General features: G+C 41.2%; 1 protein-coding gene across 14 annotated transcripts; it reads left to right on the top strand.

Annotated features, from left to right (window-relative positions):
• The first annotated feature begins 213 nt into the window (after positions 1 to 213).
• On the top strand, positions 214 to 22452 carry add1 (adducin 1 (alpha)). Of its 14 annotated transcripts, none has more exons than XR_013804172.1 (19): positions 214 to 387; positions 6637 to 6845; positions 7365 to 7527; positions 7712 to 7863; positions 8348 to 8428; positions 8516 to 8665; positions 8763 to 8906; positions 9033 to 9131; positions 9431 to 9604; positions 10151 to 10501; positions 12821 to 12916; positions 13034 to 13126; positions 14592 to 14678; positions 15506 to 15662; positions 15854 to 16183; positions 17065 to 17166; positions 18660 to 18675; positions 19378 to 19795; positions 20315 to 20398. XR_013804172.1 is itself a non-coding variant. In XM_079660152.1 (19 exons), the coding sequence occupies exons 2-18, from the start codon at positions 6651 to 6653 to the stop codon at positions 19791 to 19793; spliced, it is 2442 nt and encodes an 813-aa protein (XP_079516278.1). In that variant the 5' UTR covers positions 214 to 387; positions 6637 to 6650; the 3' UTR covers positions 19794 to 19795; positions 20315 to 20450. The 14 variants fall into 14 exon arrangements, 13 of the variants coding, with proteins under 13 accessions (XP_079516278.1, XP_079516270.1, XP_079516281.1 ...); XM_079660152.1 differs by having other exon boundaries at positions 19742 to 19795; positions 20315 to 20450; XM_079660144.1 differs by lacking the exon at positions 19378 to 19795 and having other exon boundaries at positions 20315 to 20460.
• The last annotated feature ends 885 nt before the right edge of the window (positions 22453 to 23337 follow it).

The following is a 23337-nucleotide window of genomic DNA, read 5'->3' as shown; positions in this document are numbered from 1 at the left end:
TTTAAGCGGGCTAAAAACCGACCATGAGGGTGCATTCCGCCATAAATCTACCCTTATCAACTTCATGGATTTAGCATTAGCAATAAAAAACAAACCATGGAAGTATTTATACAACACGTTTCTTTCTGATGGGCGAGGAAACAGCTGATTCTCCAATCACTTGTGGCGATGTTGTCACGTGGCTCTGGTTGACCAATAGCCAGCCGCAGATTAACCAGTTTGCCGCACCCAAGTAGGATGATGGTGGCTCGTTGAAGCGACGCAGGGACGACGAGCGTAGAGAGATAAACCCACTCTGAGATCACCAGGGTAGGGATAAAGATAGTGAAACCCACCGTCCTGCTTTCAACGGTCACTGTTTATTCATTTCATCACATCAAAGAGAGGGTAAGCTCGGAAATAATCGATACTGTTTGCATTTGAGCTGTTCAAAGCTACCCGTGTGTGTGTGTTTTGTCAATGTTTGTTCCACAGTGTCGTTGTGTTTCAGTGTGGCGACTCTCACTGTTTTGCTAGTATGTTGCTCGGTGCAGGCTGCACAGAGAGACGGCTGTGCACGGTTTCTCACCGTTAAACAAATATATTTGCGGTTTAGTTTGATTAAATCTAGCCTGTTCTTGGACGTTTCCTGTGCTAAACAACAGCCAAGGACCAACACTTTGTGTCCGGTGTGTGTGTGCGCCGTTAGCCCGCCCTGCTCCACAGCAGGCCCGGGTTGCATTATTTTGCAGTTCACATGAGCACAGTTGCTGTAGCTATTTAATATGGCCTGCTGGTGTTTTCACAATGTAGTGTGTCTGTCTGTGTGTAGTCTGGATGGAGTTAAAGCAGTAGGGTCTGGGCTCTTGTAATGGAGCAGTTTCCTGTTGTTGGCGCTATGTCCTGCATAATAATACACTGTGTGCAATATGTATTTTTCTTTTAAGCACCTCTCTTAGCATCCTTTCTTTATCAGTATAAGAGAAACACAATTTCACACTGCACCAAATAGAGTAGGCTACTTGAGTTATCCTAATGTGACATTGTGTTGTTACAGTAGCAAAGTCAAGTCTCTTTAAAGTGAAGTACATTGAGCAAAGCATCAGACCAAAGATTAAAACTTTAAGACAGTTACAACTCATACATCATATTATACAGTGTACATACAATGATTGTACATGAGCACTGCAAGACTGCAATTAAGCTATACCATGATATTCTGCATGTCTTAATTTATTAGTGGATTCATACATTTATTATCAAAAGAAAACACTTTGCTACTTGTATCTGTTTTCATATAATATTAAGTTTGATTATTTTTCTAGTTTTGCAAGTCACCTTGGGCTTTGTGAAGTTATGATGGCCTTTTTTCACTATTTTCTTACAGTTTTATATAGGTACAGATTCAAATGGTAATATAAATTACCTGTTGGAATGATAAATAATGGCAATACTTGTTAGTTGCAACACTTATTGTACATTTCTTGTAAGAGTGAGAATGGGGATGGACTGTTATATAATAACCTCAACATTTTTAATGGGTGAAGTATGCCTTGTTGACAACTATTTGTCTGTGTTTAGCCAACACTCTTGCTGTGTCTCGCTCTGTTTTTAAGTCCACAGTGAAGTCCATTCCCCCTAATACATAATGAGGATTAGCAAAGCCAAACTGCCAAGTTAAAATGTCTGAGTGTTAAGGGATAACACTCCCTGGATCTGGTCATTCTGTTAGAATGAGTTAAACTCCCAAAGGTGGAGCCTAGCTCTGTCAGTCCGGCTCCATGTTGCCACCCCCTGCACACACTACATTACTACTACACACATACACACACTCACTCCAGATACAGAGTATTTGTTTTACTCCCACTCTCCACGCCCACACCCTTGACTGCAGTGCAGCTGAAAATGTGTTCCTCATTTCAAGTCCATTCTCTCTCGATTTCACTCTCTACTTCCTTCCTCTCCATATGAGATCACTTAGCAGGAGACTTCTTTTTTTTAAAGTACAAAATGCGAAAACAGTCATCCTTGAACTTCCATACACACCACAGAGGTCACTGAAAATTGTGTCAATAAATGTGTCTATGCTTGGGTCAAATATTTAGCTTTCAGAGTGTATACAGATGTACACCATGATAGGTCAGAGTGGGGCTAAGGAAACTGCACAGGGAGGGGTGTGTTTCAGAGAGCGATCTCCCACCACTCGGTCCCATATGACATGCGACAGCCTGATAAACCCGGAGCCACTGTAGTCACACTTAACTCTGCACATCGCTGGCCTGGCCTTGGTAGTGTCCAGCAGATAATACTTTCCCCATAGGCGATGGTGAAGCTTATATAGTAGACTGCATTTTTTTTTTTTTTTTTTTAAAGGACTTTGTTGACTTTGTCCCAGGATCTCTTTACTTTATCTTTCATATTTAGCTTTGATGTTTCTTTTGGTTCTAATCGATCTGATGATTTTTCATCTATTTCTAGGGTAGAAAAGGTGACCATCCTTACCAAAGCAGAGGGAAATATCTGTGTTTGTAGCAATTAGATGCTACTGTATGTTCACCATGTAGTTGCTATCTGTGTTTCTACCATATAGTGCTGAACAAATAGTGATTAGCGGACTTTTAGTGAATTTTCAACAAAAGCATCTACACACTGCAGCTAAAAACAAAAGCTAGAGTGTTGAGAACAAACCAAACCAGTGAAAATACCTAAAAGTGTTGTAAAGCTTAAGGGAGATGCAGATTCTGGTGATGGCCCTCCCCAGGTTCACCCCTAAAAGTCATGTTGTTATTTGATTCATAGTTATTATAAAAACATAAATGATAGCCTCTTCCAAATATCCTTCTAGTTCCTTTTTCCAGATGGTTAGCATCAGCTATCAAAGCACAAATACCTGGAAACTACACTGTGTGATGTAATTACATAATGGAAAATGGATAAAAACTTAATGCAATATAGTGAGTGAGTGGATGCCAAATAATTATAATCCTACTGCAGTCCATCTGACTTCCAAGAGGAAGTGAACCACGACGTATGGATTACTTAAAATGTTCTTAAAAGATCTCTACAAGGACAATAACAGGGTGAAACGGTAAACGTTTGGTTGCGTTCAGCTGTGTGTGCATAACTTAACCAGGATATTTAAACTCACATATTCAACTTGGTTCGTTTGTCCCAGATGAAAACATTTGGCCCACATTTCTTGTGAAATTACAACAATAAAAAATGATTTGGGATTTTTTTTTTTTTGCCATCTTAGTGTCTTATAGTCTATTCCTTTAACCCTGCTAAGAACCATAGACTGTATAGGTAAGAACCAAATGATAGCATTTAGAGCTGAAACATGCTCATACAACATTACAAACTTTTTCCCGCCTTTGTACATAGGCCGCACGCTCTACCAGGTGCACAAGAACATACATGAGGCAGTGCTATAACAAAACCCAAAGTATTCCTAGTTTTAGACACACACACACACACACACACACACACACACACACACACACACACACACTCTCAAAAGCAGTTGCTCATGAATTCTTCGTCCCCAGGAATGACAGGCATTCAGCTCAGAGATATAAAGAGCCTTGTCGAAGTGCTTTTCTCAAATGTCTGAAAACCACACACACACAGACACACAGAATCACACACACACACACACACACACACACACACACACACACACACACACACACACACACACACACACACACACACACACACCAAGAGCCAGCAAGACTTTGAGGCCATTTTCTTTTTCACACCATAATGATCTTTTCACTGCTGATTGCTTGGTTGGCATATTTTTGGAACAAACTAAATGGATCTTTATTTCTTTCTTTCTTCACAGAGCTCAGTCATGCTCAAATGCTTTTTATGTACAAGCTTCCGTTTCTCAAAAGAGAATTATGATTGAAATATGCACACAATGTACACTTAGCTCTTTAAAGTGGACCAAAAGCCAGGCATTGGGGAGAAGAGAGGCTGGTGCTTCTAACAATTAATATATCTTCCTTTTTCTTTTACATTATTGTCTCGAAAAAAAACTCTGTTCGGAACGGAAACCTCTGCAGCAAGGGGTGTCATTGCAAATTCAAAACATCAGTTTAGTCAATCAGGTAGAGCAAATTCGATCACTTGTTTAACATCCACCTGTGGGCACACACAAACAAATAAATGAACAAGTCGGCGTTTATTTCTTCTGTATTTTCTTCAACTGGTCTATGCTATGGGTTTTTTTCAGAGTTATTTCAGCATCCTGTCCCGTACCATGGCATGAAAGAAGATGTGAGTTAATTGCCAATTTGAGTTTATCTATGTCTTAAAACAATCTCCTAGAGAAAGACACAGGGTCCCTGACATGTTTTTATTCCAATGCAAAATGAGTAACACATTACCATAGTTTGAAGTTGTGCGCATTGTGACACTGACAGGCTTGCAGCGTGATGTGGGCCTCCAGCTGGTCTTACATAATGGCAATCTTTAAAAGGATGTCCCGTGTTTCCATGGTAATGTGTTTGGTTTCCATAGCGATTGCACAGGAGTGGAGGATAGCCGATCCTCTGCACCTACATATCTGAGGAGCGACGAGAAGCAGGGGGTCTGGAGAGCGGGGGCGCCTGTGGTTTATGAGATGAATCCATCGTGCACAGATAGAGAGCTTCCTGCATCTACTGCCATTTGTTACTGATCGATTGTCCAAAAGATATGAACAACCGAAGGACCTGGGCGTTTGTTTTTACATAGTTTACACCATAGAAAATGCTCTAGAGATGTTCATGCTGGAGTGGTGTCTGTAGTGTTGCATAGCTGGAGGGATTCATTTAATTAAGGGAAGGGAGTGCAGCAGGAAATGAGTTCAATAAAACAAACGCTCTTTGCGATGGCAGTGGATGGTACCTTACTTAACAAATATTTTACTTATGTTTGTCCACAATGCTGCCTGAAACAATCCTATTACAATGTTCTGGAGGTGATTTCCACACACTGTTTGATACCCCCTTCCTTGCTCCTGCATTATTTGTGGTTAATTCATCCTGTATTTGCAGGTGTTAGCAGATTTTGTGGTCATGTGCACTGCGTTGTTGGACTGAGTCTCCAGGCCATTGAAAGGATCCTATTACACAATCCCTGCAGTGCTTTAATGCATTAGAGATGGGTCATTGGGAGCAAGAAGAATGTTGATATTGATTTTAAATTATGGTTTAAGTGCTAAAAATGAATGTGTGTACATGTATATTTTTATTTCCCCCTTTTTAAACAAAAAAAACAACTGGAAAGAATGTTTCATCGTTTTTAGACTGTTTTTTTGTTTTTGCAGCTCTCCTGTTGTCAGCAGACATTTTTGATTCCTCTCGTTGCCACTAGCAAAAAACACCGAAGTGAACAACAGACAGCAGGTGCAGCATAAACAACTTAGAGCAAAGTAAATTTAGATCAGACACACAGTCAAGAAGCATGAAGACCACCTTCCTGTAAACCAGGCTGACAAGGGCCAGTCTTTGACTTAAGGGGAATTCACAATTTGATGTGGACTTTTTCTTTTATTTAACTTCTAAATATTATATGTTTCCCAAGTTACTTAACAAATGGTAGATACAAATTGGAAGAAAATGTGTTTTTTAATACTGTATTTCACTTTATATTTCCATTTTACCAAAAGAAAGAGTGTCTTTAAAGGTCTTTTCTGTTGTTTTAAATCGTTTTCCCAAGTGTCTTTTGATTTAGTGTTAGGTGAAATTGGACAAAACGTTGTTGAACTAGAATTAGCCAAAAAGTTTAAAACGCAGCAACCTCGGTAAAGAGTAGGTGACCCGATATGTGTAGGAAAATGCTGTGTTTGATATTGTGGAACCCAGAAGACTAATACAAGTGGACAGAGATGGGGAGGGGTTCTGTCGGCTCGCAGTGTGGTGCTGCATGCTTTGGGTTTGGTCTGCAGTTGTCATGGTAGTTTTGGCTGGACATTTGTATTGATGCCGACTAATGGGCTGCATCAGTTTCTGCCAGAGCAACCCCACATTACCCATGCATGCTTGCACAGACACATTTCCTTGCGCTCATAAATCTGTCCTTCAGAGTTGAGTAGCCTGTTCTTTGATGGACAGTTGGATACTATCTATCCTTAAATACACCCAGCCAGCTGGATGGGCATGGATCTATAGGAAACCTGTCTTACTGTTCCCTTTATGTCTCTAAATCCCTTCCTGTCACTCTCAATTGAAGTCTACACATGTTGAGCTAAATATTAGTTATTGAATACAGTATTAATCACCTCCATAAATTAAATGAGACATTCCTCAGTGAATATTAACACTTTTGCCCCTAATGTTTTTTCAAGGGTCCTGGTCATATTTTCCAGTTTTTGTTTCCCTTTCCTTTGCCCGGCCTTGACAGCTGAGTGGTGTTGTTGTGATTCCAGGAAACACGTTGTGGAAATCAATGAGCAGCTTGGAAAAGTGGTCACATGATCGGTTTTCTGGTTTAATGACTGATCATTTACAAAAGGAAAACGTTCTCTTTCCCCATCTTTTTTAATCTTTATGTCTCCTAATGGATATTTCTGAGATGATGTCAAGATATTTATATATACTTCCTTTACACATTTGTGGTACGCCCCTTTTTATAATTGTAAATGACAAGTTTCACTGTCTTTTACAGGAGGCCAGCCCAGGATGAACGGCAACTCAGGTGCCGGCGTGGTGACGGCCCCCCCTCCCACCACAGCCCCCCACAAGGAGCGGTACTTCGACCGGGTGGACGAGAGCAGCCCGGAGTACCAGAGGGAGAGAAACATGGCCCCCGACCTGCGGCAGGACTTCAACATGATGGAGCAAAGGAAGAGGGTCTCCATGATACTACAGAGCCCGGTCAGTGGAACAGACGCATGAAATATATTCAGAGACATTATTATTCACTGCGTTTGCTCTACGGTCACAGCATCAACTGACTGTAGACTGTGGTCACACTGCCAGAGCCACTCTGTTCAAATGTGAATAGGAGCTTTTGCTGTAAAAGCAGCAGCAGCCTTTTCGACATCACTAAAACGACATGGCCAAAACTAATGCAGTGTAATACACAGAGGTGAACCTATATGTCAATATTATTATTCCTTGACCTTAGTTATGTTCTTATTTTTTTAATTTAGATTATTTTTCTGTCTCTTTTATGGAGAATGTGTTTCTCTTTTTTAAATGTCTTATTTGTTTGATACTCAAAATACTCATATATATTCTTCCTATCATCTATTTTATAATGATGAAAATGATTTTAATATAGGTGTAAATGAGCATTGAAACAACTTCTACCAGGTTTTTTGGGTCATTTTTACCCACAAGTCTTTTTATATGTTTTCCGTCTACTTTTGTGTCTTCCATGATGCCCCGCAGGCGTTCTGCGATGAGCTGGAGACGATGATCAATGATCAGCTGAAGAAGGGGAAGACGCCCACCAGCCTTCTGGCTCTGCAGCAGATCGCAGACTTCATGACCACCAGCATGCCTTCCATGTATCCCGCCGCACCGCAGGGAGGCATGGCGGCGCTCAACATGAGTAAGCAGCGAACAGTGACTAATGTAGCGTATGCCGAGAGTCCAGTTAGATTTCAGCAGGCAGACTCCAACTAACTATTATTATCTGTGACTGAGATATTTCTTACTTTCTTGCAATCAGGAATGGTCCTTTGTTCCCCCCTTGCACAGTATCGTATCCATTGTAACCCATGTCCTCCTCTCAGGTTTGGGCATGGTGACTCCAGTGAACGATCTGCGTGGCTCAGACTCTATTTCTTATGACAAGGGCGAGAAGCTGCTCCGCTGCAAGCTGGCTGCCTTTTATCGGCTGGCTGACTTGTTCGGCTGGTCCCAGCTCATCTACAACCACCTCACAGTAAGAGAGGCTAAAGCACTCTTTAGATAATCATCACGTTTTTTGAGTGAAAAATAAGTTATCTAGTGCCTTTGCATCCATTGGTTAATTGCAAACAGGAACTACTGATAGCTTTATTAGATTAACAAAGCACCTTTAGCACACTTAGTCTCGTGTCTTATCTTTCTAAGAGAAAACCGTATTTATTTTATTTGTATTATCATACCTTTTACCTCTTTGTGTCTCTTAATCTGTTAAAATGTTATATTTTGTTGCTATGCTGCATGTATCTGTAAAGGTCTTAGCATCTGATCTGAGAGGATGTGATGTGTGCCATTTTTATAAAGCACTTTGAGCTGCATGTGCTGTATGAAAAGTGCAATATAAATAAAGCTTTATTATGTCAAACTCTATGTTGGTATGATTTGGAGATGAATAAGATATTCTCAGTGTGCTTTGATGTTTGTAACATTATAATCTAATGTGACTGTCTTCTGGTCTTTAGGTCAGGGTGAACTCAGATGAGGAGCGCTTCCTACTTGTCCCGTTTGGGCTCCTGTACAGTGAAGTCACCGCCTCCAGTCTGGTGAGAATCTGTTCTGTCTTTCTACATTTCTTTCTAAAGTAGTTTGTTCCTTTCTTAAACTTGTGGGGTTTCTGTCATGCTGTGCAGGTGAAAGTGAACATTCAGGGGGAGATAGTGGACCGGGGAAGCACCAACCTCGGGGTGAACAAGGCGGGCTTCACTCTCCACTCTGCCATCTACGCGTCACGGCCCGATGTCAAGTGTATCGTACATATACACACATCTGCGGGTGCTGCGGTAAGGGACAGTCTATGCTCTGGGATTATAACCATTATAAACACAGACAAGTTGTTTTCTTATGTCGTTATACTGCGGGGTCTTCTGACTGTTGCAGGTTTCGGCCATGAAATGCGGCCTGTTGCCCATCTCACCCGAGGCACTGTCCCTGGGGGAGGTGGGATATCACGACTACCAGGGAATACTGGTGAATGAAGAAGAGGTTGCTGTCATACAGAAGAACATTGGGACTAACAGAAAGGTAACAGCATTATAAAATGAAAACAAGATAAACGTTGCTTATGTAGTAGTGGAAATGTCCTTTTGTAATGTATTAGTTTCATTGTAAAACCTTCTCATTCTATATTTTACGTTACCTGTCTTCCAGGTGCTCATCCTGAGGAACCATGGTCTGGTGACTGTAGGCGCAACAGTGGAGGAAGCTTTCTATTACATCCACAATCTGGTTACCGCCTGTGAGATTCAGGTAAGATGCACACCCTCTCCCTCTGAAATAATGGACACTTATTTGTGTGAAATAATCTTGAGTATTGTCTCTTTTGAGCTGTTTATTTTCATTTGGGTTGTCCTATTTGGCTCCATATGTTTGTCTGTATTTTTCACAACAACTGTCTTTGTCTCTTGTCTCTCCACACTTTCACATACGTTTATCTTTCTTCATGTTGACGTCTGTGTGTCTTTGTGTTTGTCCTCATGTCCACTTTTTATTTTCCTTCTCTATTCTGGATCTGTTTCTCCTTCGGTATCCCTCCCAATTTCTTCCAGGTGCGAACACTGGCTAGCGCTGGAGGGCCAGATAATTTGGTGATGCTGGACCCAACAAAGTACAAGTCACGCCCGAGGGTCCCGGAGCCAGCTGGGGACGGGTCCTCTGTACACCCCAAGTGGCAAATCGGGGAGCAGGAGTTTGAGGCTCTCATGAGAATGCTCGACAACTTGGTGAGTATAAAGGAAAGGGGAGGAAAAGCTAGTATTGCCTCTCCTATTTGCTGACCTGACAGACACAATTCATCCAAAAACATAATTCTACCATTTAGCGGAGTATCTGCCACTGGAACCCTCTTGTCTTCACAGAGGAGAGCTCATGCATGTTTTCCAAAGGGGCGTAGCCAGCAGCAGCTCGGGTTAGATGTGAAACTACGGACCCAGAATCAGCACTTTAGTAACAGGGCTGAAATAGAGGGATATGAGGCATGGCTAGAATGGGTGATCTGTTTGGTATTTTGAGCAAAACACTACATAGACATGTTTTTTATATATCTGAAACCTATAATATATGCCCAAAAATAGTATAACAAGGGACCTTTAAACTTAGTCATATCAGCCAAAGCTAGGCTGTTGCAGTACATTTGATCTATTGATTGGCCAGCAAATCTGTATTTTATTTATTTCCTCACAACTCCATGACCTTGCTTTAAACTTAGAATAGATATATATAGTTTATCCACCATTTACAAACGTCTGTTTTTCTCTCGTGTTTCCCAGGGCTACAGGACGGGCTACCCTTACCGCTGCCCAGCATTGCAAAACAAATCTAAAAAGTACAGTGACGTGGAGAGCGCTTCCTCCGGTCACGGGGGCTACTCTTACGGGGAGGACAGTGACTCAGGTGCTCGCTCACCGCTGAAGCAGAGCTTCCAGCGCGGCCAAGGCAGCAAGACCCGCTGGCTCAATGCGGGGGGGCGGCCCGACGAGCCGCTCGAGGACGGGCCCGACGGCAGCAGCCCCAAGTCGAAGCCTAAGGTGTGGACGAACATAACACACGATCACGTGAAACCCTTGCTGCAGTCTCTCTCGTCTGGTGTCTGCGTGCCAAGCTGTATTTCCAACTGCTTGGTCTGTGCCTACCTTATTGTTCATAGTAAAGAGTTTACAGCTACCTTGTTGGTGGAAGTAGGCAGGTGGTCGGCATCCTGAGATTCTGGGGACAGTGAGGAGTAAAAGTCTATTACAAAGCTCTTACTGTATAATTCTACTTTTCACTATTTTTAGGCTCTCTCGCACTGCATTTTCCTATTAACCCACCTTTCTAAAGCACTTACTTCTGCTGTGTTATTTCGTAGCGTAGCTATGAGTATTTGTGGACCCGCTTTTTTCCCTTTTACCTTCCGGTCTCCCACTGCTTCATGATGCCGGGCCAGCTGTCTGAAGCATGCCCCACTGCATGTGTAGTAGTGAAATGCATTGTTTGTGTTGATGTTTTCCCTGAGGAGCGAGCAGCAGGGGTGTGGCATGAGTCCTCAGAGGGCAGGTGAATGTAGCCAGACACGGTGAGGTTGCTGCAAACCACACTGTACACACTCTTAGTTCTTTGTGTGAAGCTTTGTTAACTTTGTTGCTCCAACATGCTTCAGCAAAAGGAAAATAAAAATGCAAATGCTATGGGGTGCGAGGCTGTCTCAAGCTCAAGTGTGAGATTGCTTTATGGGTAACTCACAAAAATGAATTTATAAGACTTTTATTACCCGCTTCAATTAGGGAAGTTGCATGTCTCTTTCTGAGAATATAAAAATCCAAGAATAATGCCAGATACATTAGATATTTAACATGAAAAAAAAATCCTTTTTAAAAATGTATTCGCAAAAGAGTTATGCAGCCTGCTTTTCTATTTGTTTTTGTTAAGCACCTCTTAGTTGTAATATATCATTTATTTTTCTGATTTAAATTTATTGTGAAAATGTTTTAGCCCCCATGGCTTGCATGACTGGATTTGTGTGCATAGAAACAAAAGAAAAAGAGAAAAATACTTGAATTTGATCTGACTTTTGAATCGATTATCTCCTGTTGGGAAAGTAGGAAATGTTGTGTTTTGAGACTCTTTCTCAGTGAGTATATCGCGTTTACATGTTCATCCCATACTCAACCCAACCCAGCTGCCTCCATCCAGAAACCCCCCCCCCCCCCTCATCCAGCCCCGGGTTACGCAGTCTTACGCTATCCACCGCGAATTACATGCCTCCTTTTTAAAATGGTTAACAAAATACTTTGCATGAAAGCTGAAGATTTGATTTGTTTATTCACCCGCTGCTCATTCAGTTTGTTGCAAGAAAAGGGTACCGACTTTTTTCTCCTTCAATCATGCTGAGCATTACCAGGTTTTTGATAAGTAGATGGGGTACTGTTTCACATTAAAAGGAACATGTAGAGACGGTAAAAAGGTTTCATCCTCAGCAGGGAATATACACTCTTGTCTCAGTTTGTAGCGTTGTGGCTTGTTTTTGTCCCAACGTTGGCGAGTGTCCTCGGTGTGTTCCTCTCTTATCTCTGTCGTCCTTGTTGTCGTGTATCAGCCTGGGAAATGACTGGTGATGCCAGCTCCCCCCTCACTGCCACCCTCGCTTTGTAAGCCAGCCTCATCATCGTTCCACCATCCCTCACTACTCCCTCCCTCACCCCTTTTAACTGTTTTCATGCTTCCTGTAATAATTTCAATTGATCTTCAGTGTGCTGCTATTGTTTGTTTTTGGATTCTAATAGTACATCAATGATGATGACAAATGGTTAGTGGTACTGCTACACTGTTAGGCTTTAGTTGTCGCATCTTACGTTTGAAAATCTCGTCATAGGTGAGGGTTGGGGTTCCCAGAGAATTGATTTCAGCGATTTTTAATTGTTGTTACAATACAAGCTTAACTTCTCTGCAGCTTTAAACTTCACTTCCTGCAACATTGTGCAGGTTCATCTGGTTGTTTCTAGTGTCTTAGTTTTGACTCTTATATCGGAACATTACATTATTTTGAAATGATATCTATAATAATACAGGTTGTTGTGTTTTATTTGCATCAACACATACCCCTGTGAGCATCACATCTGCGGTTCTCTAGCATATTTTGTCACATACCTTCATTTTTTCAGCCCTTTGCCACAATTTCCCGTATTAAAACAGTCCTTTGACAATGTAGTGCCTGCTCCAATGTATTTGTGAACCCCACTGCACAACCCAAACATTTAGACATTATTATTATTATCATCATCATTGGTACACTTTTTACATTCAAACCTTTTTACAGCCATCCAACATTTAAGTTCAGCATGATTCCTGTATTGTGTAGCCTGCCTAGTATATTGTCTAATTCTATTTCTTGTGGTTGGGTTTTCATGTCTGTAAGTTCGCTGGTTTGACTTGTTCTCTAACACTATATTTGGTGTTTACAGTGGACAAAGGAAGACGGACTCCGACAGGCTGCCGTAGCCAATCAGTTCATCCCATTGAACACCAATCCAAAAGATGTCCTGGAGATGAGGAATAAGGTGTCACATCGTTCTAATTTTTGCTCACCTTACTATACTGGAAACAGAAACTATCTGATGCTCCTGATGTACATAGGTCTATTTAATGTTTATCTTTCTTTATTTGTTTGTTTGTAGATCCGGGAGCAGAATCTGCAGGACATTACAACAGCAGGGCCGCAGTCCCAGGTTCTGTGTGCCGGGACTGGGATGGAGCGCAGCTTCAACCAGGTCAGTGTGTGAAGCCCCCCAGAGAAACCTCCCTGCTGCAGCCGTACCCACCTGGAGATGAATATGTGACTTTTAAGCATGAGAAACTTAAGAGTTATTGTTATTTGGACCTTCTTATTCAGTTTAAATACAATTTCAATACATAAAAAGTCAATTATTTCTGTTCAGGACTGGAGATCCTCAAATCTCCTTAAACCAAAATGCTGCAAAGTTGGAATATTTTGCATAAAGTTGTCCTCATTCATGCACAAAACAAAAGAAATTGGATGCTTAAAGAATTATGTGTTGTAACCCGATCTGGCCGTAGTAACCTCACCACTTATAAAACAGAGCTAAACATGTCCTTCATGTTGTGTCTCAGAGCATGGGGTGACTTTTGTATCTGTCCCGTAATTTTTTTGACCACAGAGATTTTCAATCTGGCAGGTGAGTAGTGTTTGGTAGAGGTAACCTCACTGCTCTCCAAACCTGCCAGCTCAGTTTGTGTCCATATTCATACATAGTTTTTGTCCTCCATTTTCCTTCTTTTTTTTTTAACCAGAGTTGGGGCTGTGTAACTGCTACAACACTTGCAGACTAGTCATTTTGGACTCTAGTCTTCTACTTTCTAAGATCCTTTTTTCTGTGCATGCACCCTTTACCCTCTTTTGAGAAGTTAATTGCTTAACAATTTCACTTTTGCGTTCAGTTTGCATGTTTTGCCCTCCCTTCGCTGGGCTTGGCTAAAAACAATTCCATTTGTGAGTTTTTATGGACAGCCAAAAGAGCATGAGTAAAACTGCTAAACGTCTTTAACCCTGCGAGCACTGTGCATGTCCAGTAGTAAGCTAAGAGGTGCCCTTGATGTGCTGCTATTTTGATAAGGCACTGATTGTCCCACATGGATCATTTGTCTTTACAGAGCATGGTCTAAGCTACCTCCTCCATCACTGCAATGCTTTCCACAACGCCACGTCTCTTACTGGAACCATCTCTCTTTGCATGCAATTCCAATTCTTCTGTAGCCTATGTCTGCATGGTATGTGTGTATGCAGAGGTGGAAAGTAACTCACAGAGATACATGGAAAATAAAGTATAAACCCTACTTTAATCAAAACTCACACCTCAAACTTTGTTTCAAAAGAATAAATACAAAACGGGCAGAATTACAGATAAGCCTGTTTTCATTTTGAAGATCACCTACTCATGTTAAATACTCCAAACTTCACATTTGGGTGAATTGTGTCTTTTTATTGAAACTGTTTTGATAACTTTGACAAACAGTGACAAATCAAATGTTAATGAAAGTAGCAGCCTCACATGTGCTTGAGGATTACTTTGATAACAGTATCTGGACTTAAGTGAGATATGGAAGTACTCTTTCCACCTTTGTGTGTGTGAGAGGTGTATTTCTGAACGTCTGCCTGAATGTGCTGGTGTTTAAGAGCTGGGTTGTGCCCCCCCCTCACTGGGTTTACTATTGCAGGACGCCCCTCTGTCTGACTGTACAGACACTATTGACGGCCTTGATGAGTCCGAGGGGTCCTATAGTCCTGCTAAATCATTTAGAAAGGTACTTACTGCTCAAGTCACAACTACTACTCACGTGTACTTCACATCATCCTCCAGTCATTCCTCTGAGAATGCAGACAGGCACTTGATTTCTGGGCATGTATAGAAGTGAATAATAGCGCTAGAATGAGGCCATTTTCTATCTTATTGTTTTTCATCGTGATGTGACGCAATTTTTTCTGCATGTTAATGCACATTAGCGTCTGATACCTTTTGGAGAAAGCTCATGTTTTTATCATCGTTTCAAAATGTATTGTTCTAAATTGACATTGAAACTGCCGATGGCATGGATTAGCTTCTGAAATGGTGGTGTTTGTTACTTGTATTTTACGGAATGGAATGAAAGTCAAGTTTGAGCTTTTAAACTAATTGTTTTGGTTTTAGGAACATTAACAATGTTTCAGCAGTCATGCTTTTTCTTCTTCACCTTAACATTTTCTTGTGTTTCATGTGATTTACTTGAACCCTCTCAAATATGTAAAAGTTTATTTGTCATCGTAGCTGTAAAAAAATGAGACCCTGAAAAGGGTCTAATCCTTAAATTAAAAAAATGTAACCTGTTTATTTGATCATAACATGAGCTCCCTGAACTCTAAAATAACCTGATGGCTATGACGGCATACATTTCTTCATCTATGGCTTATACTTCTGCCCACTCGACCTACTACTTATGTGTGTAAACAGCTTCTAATCTGATAATCCAGTTTAAATGAGACTTTCTGCAGACACTTGACACTGCAGCTAGTTATTAATGTGTCCTTCCATAACCTCCATTGCTGTTTCTTCAACATCTCATGTCTTCCTGCCTCCTCTCTGTGTGTCCTGAAGGGGGAGCTAGTGACCGCATCCAAGGCCATCATCGAGAAGGAGTACCAGCCCAGGGTTATCGTCAGCAAGCAGGGTCCCAACCCCTTCACCAAGCTCACCGACCAGGAGATGGACGAGTACCGCAGGGAGGTGGAGCAGAACCAGAAAGGGCCTGAAGGTAAAGTTAGAGGAGGGGATGAAATAAATATCAGTGTAATGTGGAAATAAACAATCATTGGTATTCTGTTGTATGGAATAATATTCACAGCTGGTTCAAACGCCACTGTGGACAGATGACATGCAACAAACTTAATGAAGTTCAGATTGGTGATGTTATCTCTCCACCCACACATACACCTGACTCCACAGTGAAGGCAGGAGTCGATAGTAAGGGGGCATCAGCCTCCAGCGTGCCTGAGGCTGAAAAGCCACCGAGGGGTAAATCCTCCACCTCCACCCCTCTGCATTCTGCGACCGACTCCCCCAGTTTAGGGAGGGCTCCAGCTCCAACTGCCACCCCCGCTACCCCTTCCTCCCTCGCGCTCTCAGCTCAGGGCGGCGCAGACTCTGCAGACGACGTTTTTTCGGCCGCAGAGGATGCTTTTTCGGCTCCAGATTCCCCACAAAAGGAGTTCCACTGCGCCGTGCTGCGGGCCCTCAGCAAGGAGCCGTCGGTGAAAGAGGCAGATCAGGCTCCAGGTACACCAGATGAAGCGGAGTTGTGGCCTAAAATCCAGCTTTCCGCTTCCCTCCTCCCCCTGCTCGGCCCTGGTCACTGCTGCACTGAGAGTGTGGGACCCCCCCCCCCCCCCCTCCCCGCCTGCTGTGTCCTCTCCTTTTTCTGAGGGTTTGGAGTCTGCTGTAATTCTTTTACCCTGCGCAAGCATCCTTCCTACCCACAGTTCGATCTTCAAAGCCTTTGCTTGATTATTCCCCCCCCCCCCCCCCCCATTCCCCCCTCTCTGATGTCTTTTCTCAAGGCATCAGAGTTCTGGCTCATCAGATATACCTTGCTGCAGTTTGATTGGACGAGAAGCTGAGTAGAGATGACGTGAGGAGTAAAAACTCATTTTGAGATTTGATGCCAAACACCCTCTATTTAAGAAGGGGGCTCTCCGCAAGTCTAAATATGCTTTTGCAGTGGAGTTTTTTTGTTGCTTACTTTATGAGGAAACTCAGTCATCCAATCGCATCCTATGTGTGGAGATGAGATAATGGTGTCCTCCTTCTCTTCCTGCTAACCTGTCCTGGATACATCTCTGTCGGTGTTCACTCCTCCTCCTGTGCCACTGACTGATTTCAAATCAAACTGATTCTCGTTTTGTTTTGTTTACCTCTGGGATTAACTGATGTTGTTTTGGTTACTGGGATTCGTCGAAAAGCATTTGCAGTGTCCTCCTGATTAAAGCTTCCTCCCGAGTTTGATTGTTTGTGTTGTCCTCCCTTTTCTTTGGTGTTGTTGGTGTTTTTACAATTCTTCCAGGGTCCAATAAAAAAATAACGCCCTATTTTTAAAATGCTAATTTAGTGATGTATTCCTTTACATATTTTGATAAACTTACGGTTTCATTTCCATTTAGACCTGGAACAGCCAACAGAGCCTGAGGAGGAGGAGGAGGAAGAGCCAAAAAGCCAGAAACCCACCGCCACACCCCCGAGCACCCCCGCCAGAGCAGAGGAAGGTAGGTTGTCCCGACATACTTGCCCTACCTGGTTCAGCATGGTGTTCTCCGGTCTTCTTGCTGGGCTTTGATGCTTTTCTAGGGACTACAGAGGGAATGCGGAGGCTCCTGCCGTCCTCCTGCCTGTCTGTTCATGTTGTGTTCTTTTAATAATACTACTACAGGTGCTGTGTTTCTGTAATAACAGGCCAAGAGGTTTCAATTATCTCATCCGGTCTATGCTAGGAGAGGTGGACAATAGGAGGCATTCATCTGGACAACATTACTTGTCTTGATGGAATATTTTTGGAAAGATAGTGAGTGACATTAAATAGAAAAAATGTGATATATATTTTGAAAAATAAGCATTTATTTTTGGGCCCCAGTTCAGACATTTCAGGTTTTTTTGCTTTTATATTTATTTTTCTCCCTCTTGGTCTTTATTACCATTGGATTACACCTATGTGAGCAGTATCATCATGATGATACCAGTACTGGCTTTAAAAGTAGTTCAAATTATAATCTTTATTCAAACAATGATTGGCATTCCAGTAATCTTGAAGCTACAATCAGCATGAGGGAGGAGCAGTTTTGATCGCAGGTGTAATCTAATACCTGAAATGTTGTAATATAACATGTCTCTATGTCCAGTATCCTTTACCCCTTCACCTCCATTCTCCATCTTTTTGGAGTCTACTAAGAATGGTTCCCAACCATTCTTTTTAAGATTTTCTTCGGGTGCTTTTTTTTTTTTTTTTTTTTTTTTCTCTATTTCACATTTTTTATTTATTTTTTATTTAACACTGTGCCTGTGGTTTGATCTGCATAGACATTTGTTTCTACTTGTGCTTTTTCTTCTTTGTGGCTGCGATTACAATCAGGAGATGGAAATACAAAAGAGTACCTGTTGCCATAGTAAGTACGTACTGTTCCACCTCCTAACCACCCTCCTTGATTACCCGTCACCCTCATGCCTATGTTGGATCCCCGTTTCCTTTTTTTCTTTGCATGGCTTCATTAGCAGAGCTGTTCTGTGGTCTGAACTAACCCTTTTCCGGGGTTTGAGACTGTTCAGGCAGTTTGAACTCTTTCTTGGTCTTGATGGGGTTTACGTCAGAGCTCCTCCTTCTTTTGTAATGAGCCACGAGTCACTAATTGCATTTTATGTTTAGACAAATCATGGCTAGAAATACCAATAAATTGTTATTTTGATTCATTTCCTTTTAACATTTTATTCGGCAGGATTTTTAGATCTTTAATATTACGCGTTAAAGTCCAATCTGCTCAAATGAAAATGACCTGGTGTAAACAAAAGATGAGGATGTTCCTGAAGTAAACCTCACAACGCGCCAAACCTTTTCTGTTAGATAACCTCTCTTTTCCTCCTGCCAACTTCTCACTGTCAAATTAACCAACCTCTCTTGCACACGTTATCGATGTTATATATCACTGTATATCTGTGTTTCATGAAAAAGCATCAGGTAATGTTTTGAAAATGTTCGTTTGTCTTACAGATGAGTCCTTTACCAGGTACACAAGTGCTTTATATGGGTGTGGCTTTCAAACCAAACCTGCTGCTGTGGGCTTTGCTGAGACTGTCGGTTTAGATTTAAAGATGGTTGAGGTCCGATGCTTTGGCTGTGTGCTGTTTAGTCTCCATTTTAATCTATCTGTGTGTTCATCTGTTCTGAGACAGATTCTAGAGATGTAAAATAAGGACGGCTGTGTGGTGTTTTTTCTCAGGGCTTGATAATGGTTTTCTTGCTAGCCTCTGTAGCATGTGAGCTATATTAAAATTGAAAAAAGCTTTAGTTATTTTGCAGCTGACCGCACTGTGTGAGCTTGGACTTAAGCTGGAGACAGTGGTTTGGATGCTGTTTGATCCCTTCCTGATTCAGCACCAGCACTTGTTGCTTCTTAACTCTTTTTGCTGGGAGTATTTTCTAAAGGATGACAGAGGCTTTTCTAACTAACTGGTGATGGGTGCATGATTCCAGACAGAATTGGACCAGCTTCTCGTTTTTAGCCAGCAACCTTTTATCTTTGCTGAAGTTTGCAGATTTTAAGCTTTGGCTTAGCTATGTGAATTGGTCTCGTCTCTTCCTGACTTCACATTAAAATATTGAAAATCTGCAAAAAGGTGTTAAATATTGCTTTGTAGGGCCCATATGTTGCCCTGTATAATGTTTAAGGACATGTAGCCATTTTTCTTTTGTTCATAATCTTCTTCAGATGTTTACTGTAGCATTCTTGGACAAACACAAAGGTGAGATTTATGCTTTATTTTTAGATTATGTAACAATTAAGCATTACTACATATAATCTATAATTTCAAGAATCATTGATAGACTGTAGTTCATTGTGAGAGTGGTTTCTATACTCCCAGCAGCTGGATTTGTTTGCTGTCAAACGATTAATCAAGCCCTCATTTAAACTCTCTCCATGAGAGCTGCGACAGTTTTGAACTGATTTAACTCGATGCCCGCCCCTAACTTGTTATGTAATCACGCTTGTGTGGTTATGTTATTAAGCCTTTGAAAAACACCTGCAATATTCTCTGTGTTTTAGACCTTGATTTGTGTTTGTTTGTACACAGGGTGCAAATGAGCCAGGGAACTGCACTCATTAAGATGTGCCTGTTTAAATGAAGGTAAAATAAGCATGCTGTGTACCAGCTTGTGTGAATAAGGATAATAAAAGGAGCCAGGGAGAAAAACAAAATCCCTAATAATGAGAGCAAAGGCTTATTTTCTAGTGCTTATTTTTAAAGGTAAGAAGCAAAATAAGTGTCCTGGAGAGATGCCTTTCTGTTCTGTAATGTAAGAAGGACTGCTCGCTTGGTTTGGCTTGAGGAAAGGTGTTAAGGTGGCTGCTGTGTTATTTGGTTAATTTAATGCCTAATATTGCCTTTGGAAGTGGGACTTTTGTATTCCAAATATTTTTCAAATGTAACAATATCTTGAACTGATTTAATTATTCAGTTGTAATAGATTTTATAAAATTATTAGACGAGGTTTTGTGGAGTCATGCACTGACAAGTACATACGGAGTAGCACATCTTGAATTGAACAGCTTCTTCAGCGGTGGATCTGTGGGGAGTGAGCTCAGCGGCGCAGAGCTATAATTTCTCCCTCCCCATCAATAACTCCCTCCTTTTTCCCCCCAACAGAGTCTTTGCCTGATCAAACGTATAAGGATGAGAGCGACTCCGCCACCCTGAGACAGACCCTTCCAGATTTAACACCTGACGACCCCTCCGATGCCCCGGCACTTCCTGCCGAAGAAGACTCCGCCCTTGTCCCCGCAGACGCAGCTGAGGGCGAGGAACCCGCTGACGCTTGTGACCAGGAGGGAGAAGAGTCTCCCAGCAAGTCACCCTCCAAAAAGAAAAAGAAGTTCCGCACTCCTTCCTTCCTAAAGAAAAACAAGAAAAAGACTGCAGACTCCTAGATTGGAGAATGTTGGATCGGTCCTCACGGCTGGCTGCTGCCTCTTTCCATTTCAGCTTTTTGTCTGCTACCATTGCACCCTTTGGAGCAAGCCTCAGTAACACACTCAGTTATGCTTTTTGTTGTTTTGATATCATTTGTCGCGGGCTTATTAACCTATTTTTCCTCGTTACTGTGTGCCAATTTTGTATACAGTGTACAAATGATTGATTGCAACGGTTTTTAATTATTAGAGGCTTTTTAAATTGTGAGTGATGCATTCCGTCTTGTCCACTCCATCTGGCCTTTGATGCATGTATTTTACCACAGGCCCAAACACTAAATGTGAGGTTTAAGGGTTTTATTGCCCTCATTTTTTTTTAAAGAGTAATACTAAATTGTTGTAACCACTAGAATGTATTGGAATTGTATCAACAACAAAAATGTGTCTTTTAAAAAACAGTGAATTCAGAAGAAGCTTGTGCTCTCATTTAACTGGTGGTACATTTAGACAGCAAGAACTACAAATTACATAGTGCTAATTTTACCTCTGCAGCTGTGCACCCATGTAATTACATGTTAAAGTGCCAGGAGAATTACAGTTGGGTTGTTAACAGTTCATTACTTATGGGGAAATGCAGTCATACAAAGTCTATAATAATGTCTCCATAATCCTGTTTTTCATTCAATCATCCACAAGCTAAATCCCATCTGGGTGTCAACTCAATCTTCTACCCTAAAGCATTTAACACAGCCTTAGCTTACAGGTATGTTGTAGAGTGCTTTAGATATGTTATATGATGTGGAAGTTGGTTTTAAAATGTCTCCAAACTGATTATTCTGCGGTGCTGCAAACCTGCACATGGAAATGTTTGAGAGTTTTTTAGCATTGGTCACAACAACGTGTGAGTCATCCCGGGAAGCGTCAGCAAGCATTGTTGATTATTCCAAGGGATGATTATATATTTACTGTTATTCTTTAGTATGAAGGAATGTGTAAAAAATAATTCTCTCACTCAATGTTTTTCATTTATTCTAATTATATAAGCCTGCATTTGTTTTACTTTTGTCTTTTGGTTTATCCCCTTCTGAGAAAGGGGCAGAAAAGTGTGAATGTGTGAAATGTCAGTTGTTTTCTTTTATGTTGTTTTTTTGTTGTTGCTTTTTCTCAAGTATTTTCACTATGATTGCTGTGAGGGAGCACTGTGAACCTCTTTTGTAAACCACTGTCTTGGGATTTGGACCACATGTACTATCATTAACATAGATACAGTTGCTACGGAACATGTAAAACTATTATGAAGCTGCATGATCAATCGTATATCAGAACTAAAAACCTGGACTCTCCTGTGTAAAACTCCACTATGAGCAAATAGACATCGAATGCCTGTGTGTTTCCAGCTGCAGTATAGACAAAATGTACACTGGAGAAGCATTTTTTTTGATGTCACTGATGTATAATCAGTAATGGTATCACAAATTATCTGTGCTTAAGGTTGCAGGGCATTTATACGAAGGCCAATCTCCATGCATTGCTTCCTAACTTGTTTTTATTCTTCCTGTTAAGTGACGGTTTAGTCTTCAGTCTATCTAACCAGTGGTGACAGGAAGCTTCTACTAATCTGAAGCGCTGAATAAACCTTTGTTCACGACAGATGGTGCATCTACACTATTGCATACAAGCTGAGAATATCTAACTCATGAAGGTGTGCATGTGTAGAGTGCCTAGTATGTGTGCTGTCCTTTAAGTCACTAACTACCCTTTTATTTCAGTTATATTTTAGCTTTAGTGTGCTGATAACAAAACTAAAAGTCATTGTAGACATGGTTTTCATCCTAGTCTGTTTTTTTCTTATATTAAATATCACATCTATGCTGATTTTGTTCTCTTTGTCTGAGCTACTTCCAATTGAAATGTTTCTCATCATTATACCATCTACAGACATAATACTTCCACCTCTCTTCTCTCATAGTTCTGGCTGTTTTACAACCATGAATTAAAACAAACACTTACCTTGAAAATCAGCATTGTGTGATTGTCATTTATAAAAAATCTCAGTGGAAATGTAGAATAATACTGTGAGCCATCTCCATCAGTGCTCAATCATATGTGAGTCAACATTCGAAGTATATAAAGGGGAATCATGCTGGATAACTGGTGAGTTAGTCAAATAAATAGGCCTATACATCAAGAATGTCTAAAATAGTAGAAATAAATCCTTTCATTAGGTATAGTATTTATTTACCATGATGTCATGGCCTGGTGTGGTATTAATACAGTATGGCCACTGGGCTTATTGAATCTCCAGTTAGCATCTGTGCGGCTGTTCTTGAGCCAAATGCTCACATCATCATGCTAACGCCATAGGCTAACATCATGTTCACCTGGTTAAACACTTTGTTGCAGTGTTGCATCTCCTGAATATCTGTCTCTATTTATGTAATGTAATATTAATATCCAGTTTACTCATGGGTGGGCCACTTCAAGTGCATTGGACTGAAATAATGAGTTTTCCAGTTGGCAGAGAAGAGATTGATAATGGATGTAAAGGTTATCAGTAAAGTGTATTCAGTGGTGGAAGTGGATACTCAGGTCTTCTATATAAGTGGCAACACAACAGAGTAGAATACTATCTCACAAGTAAAGGTCATACATTCAGTAAAAGTACAAGAAAAAGTTAAAGTACTTATTATGAAATGGTACATGAACGTGTAACCTTCCCTTTAACTACAGCAGTAAATGTAGCCTACGTAGGTCCTTGTA

The sequence above is a fragment of the Notothenia rossii genome (genome assembly GCF_949606895.1).
Source record: "Notothenia rossii genome assembly, chromosome: 11".
NCBI classification, from domain to species: domain Eukaryota; kingdom Metazoa; phylum Chordata; class Actinopteri; order Perciformes; family Nototheniidae; genus Notothenia; species Notothenia rossii.
The sequence above is the reverse complement of the archived record's forward strand: the minus strand, read 5'-3'. Positions and strand labels throughout refer to the sequence as shown.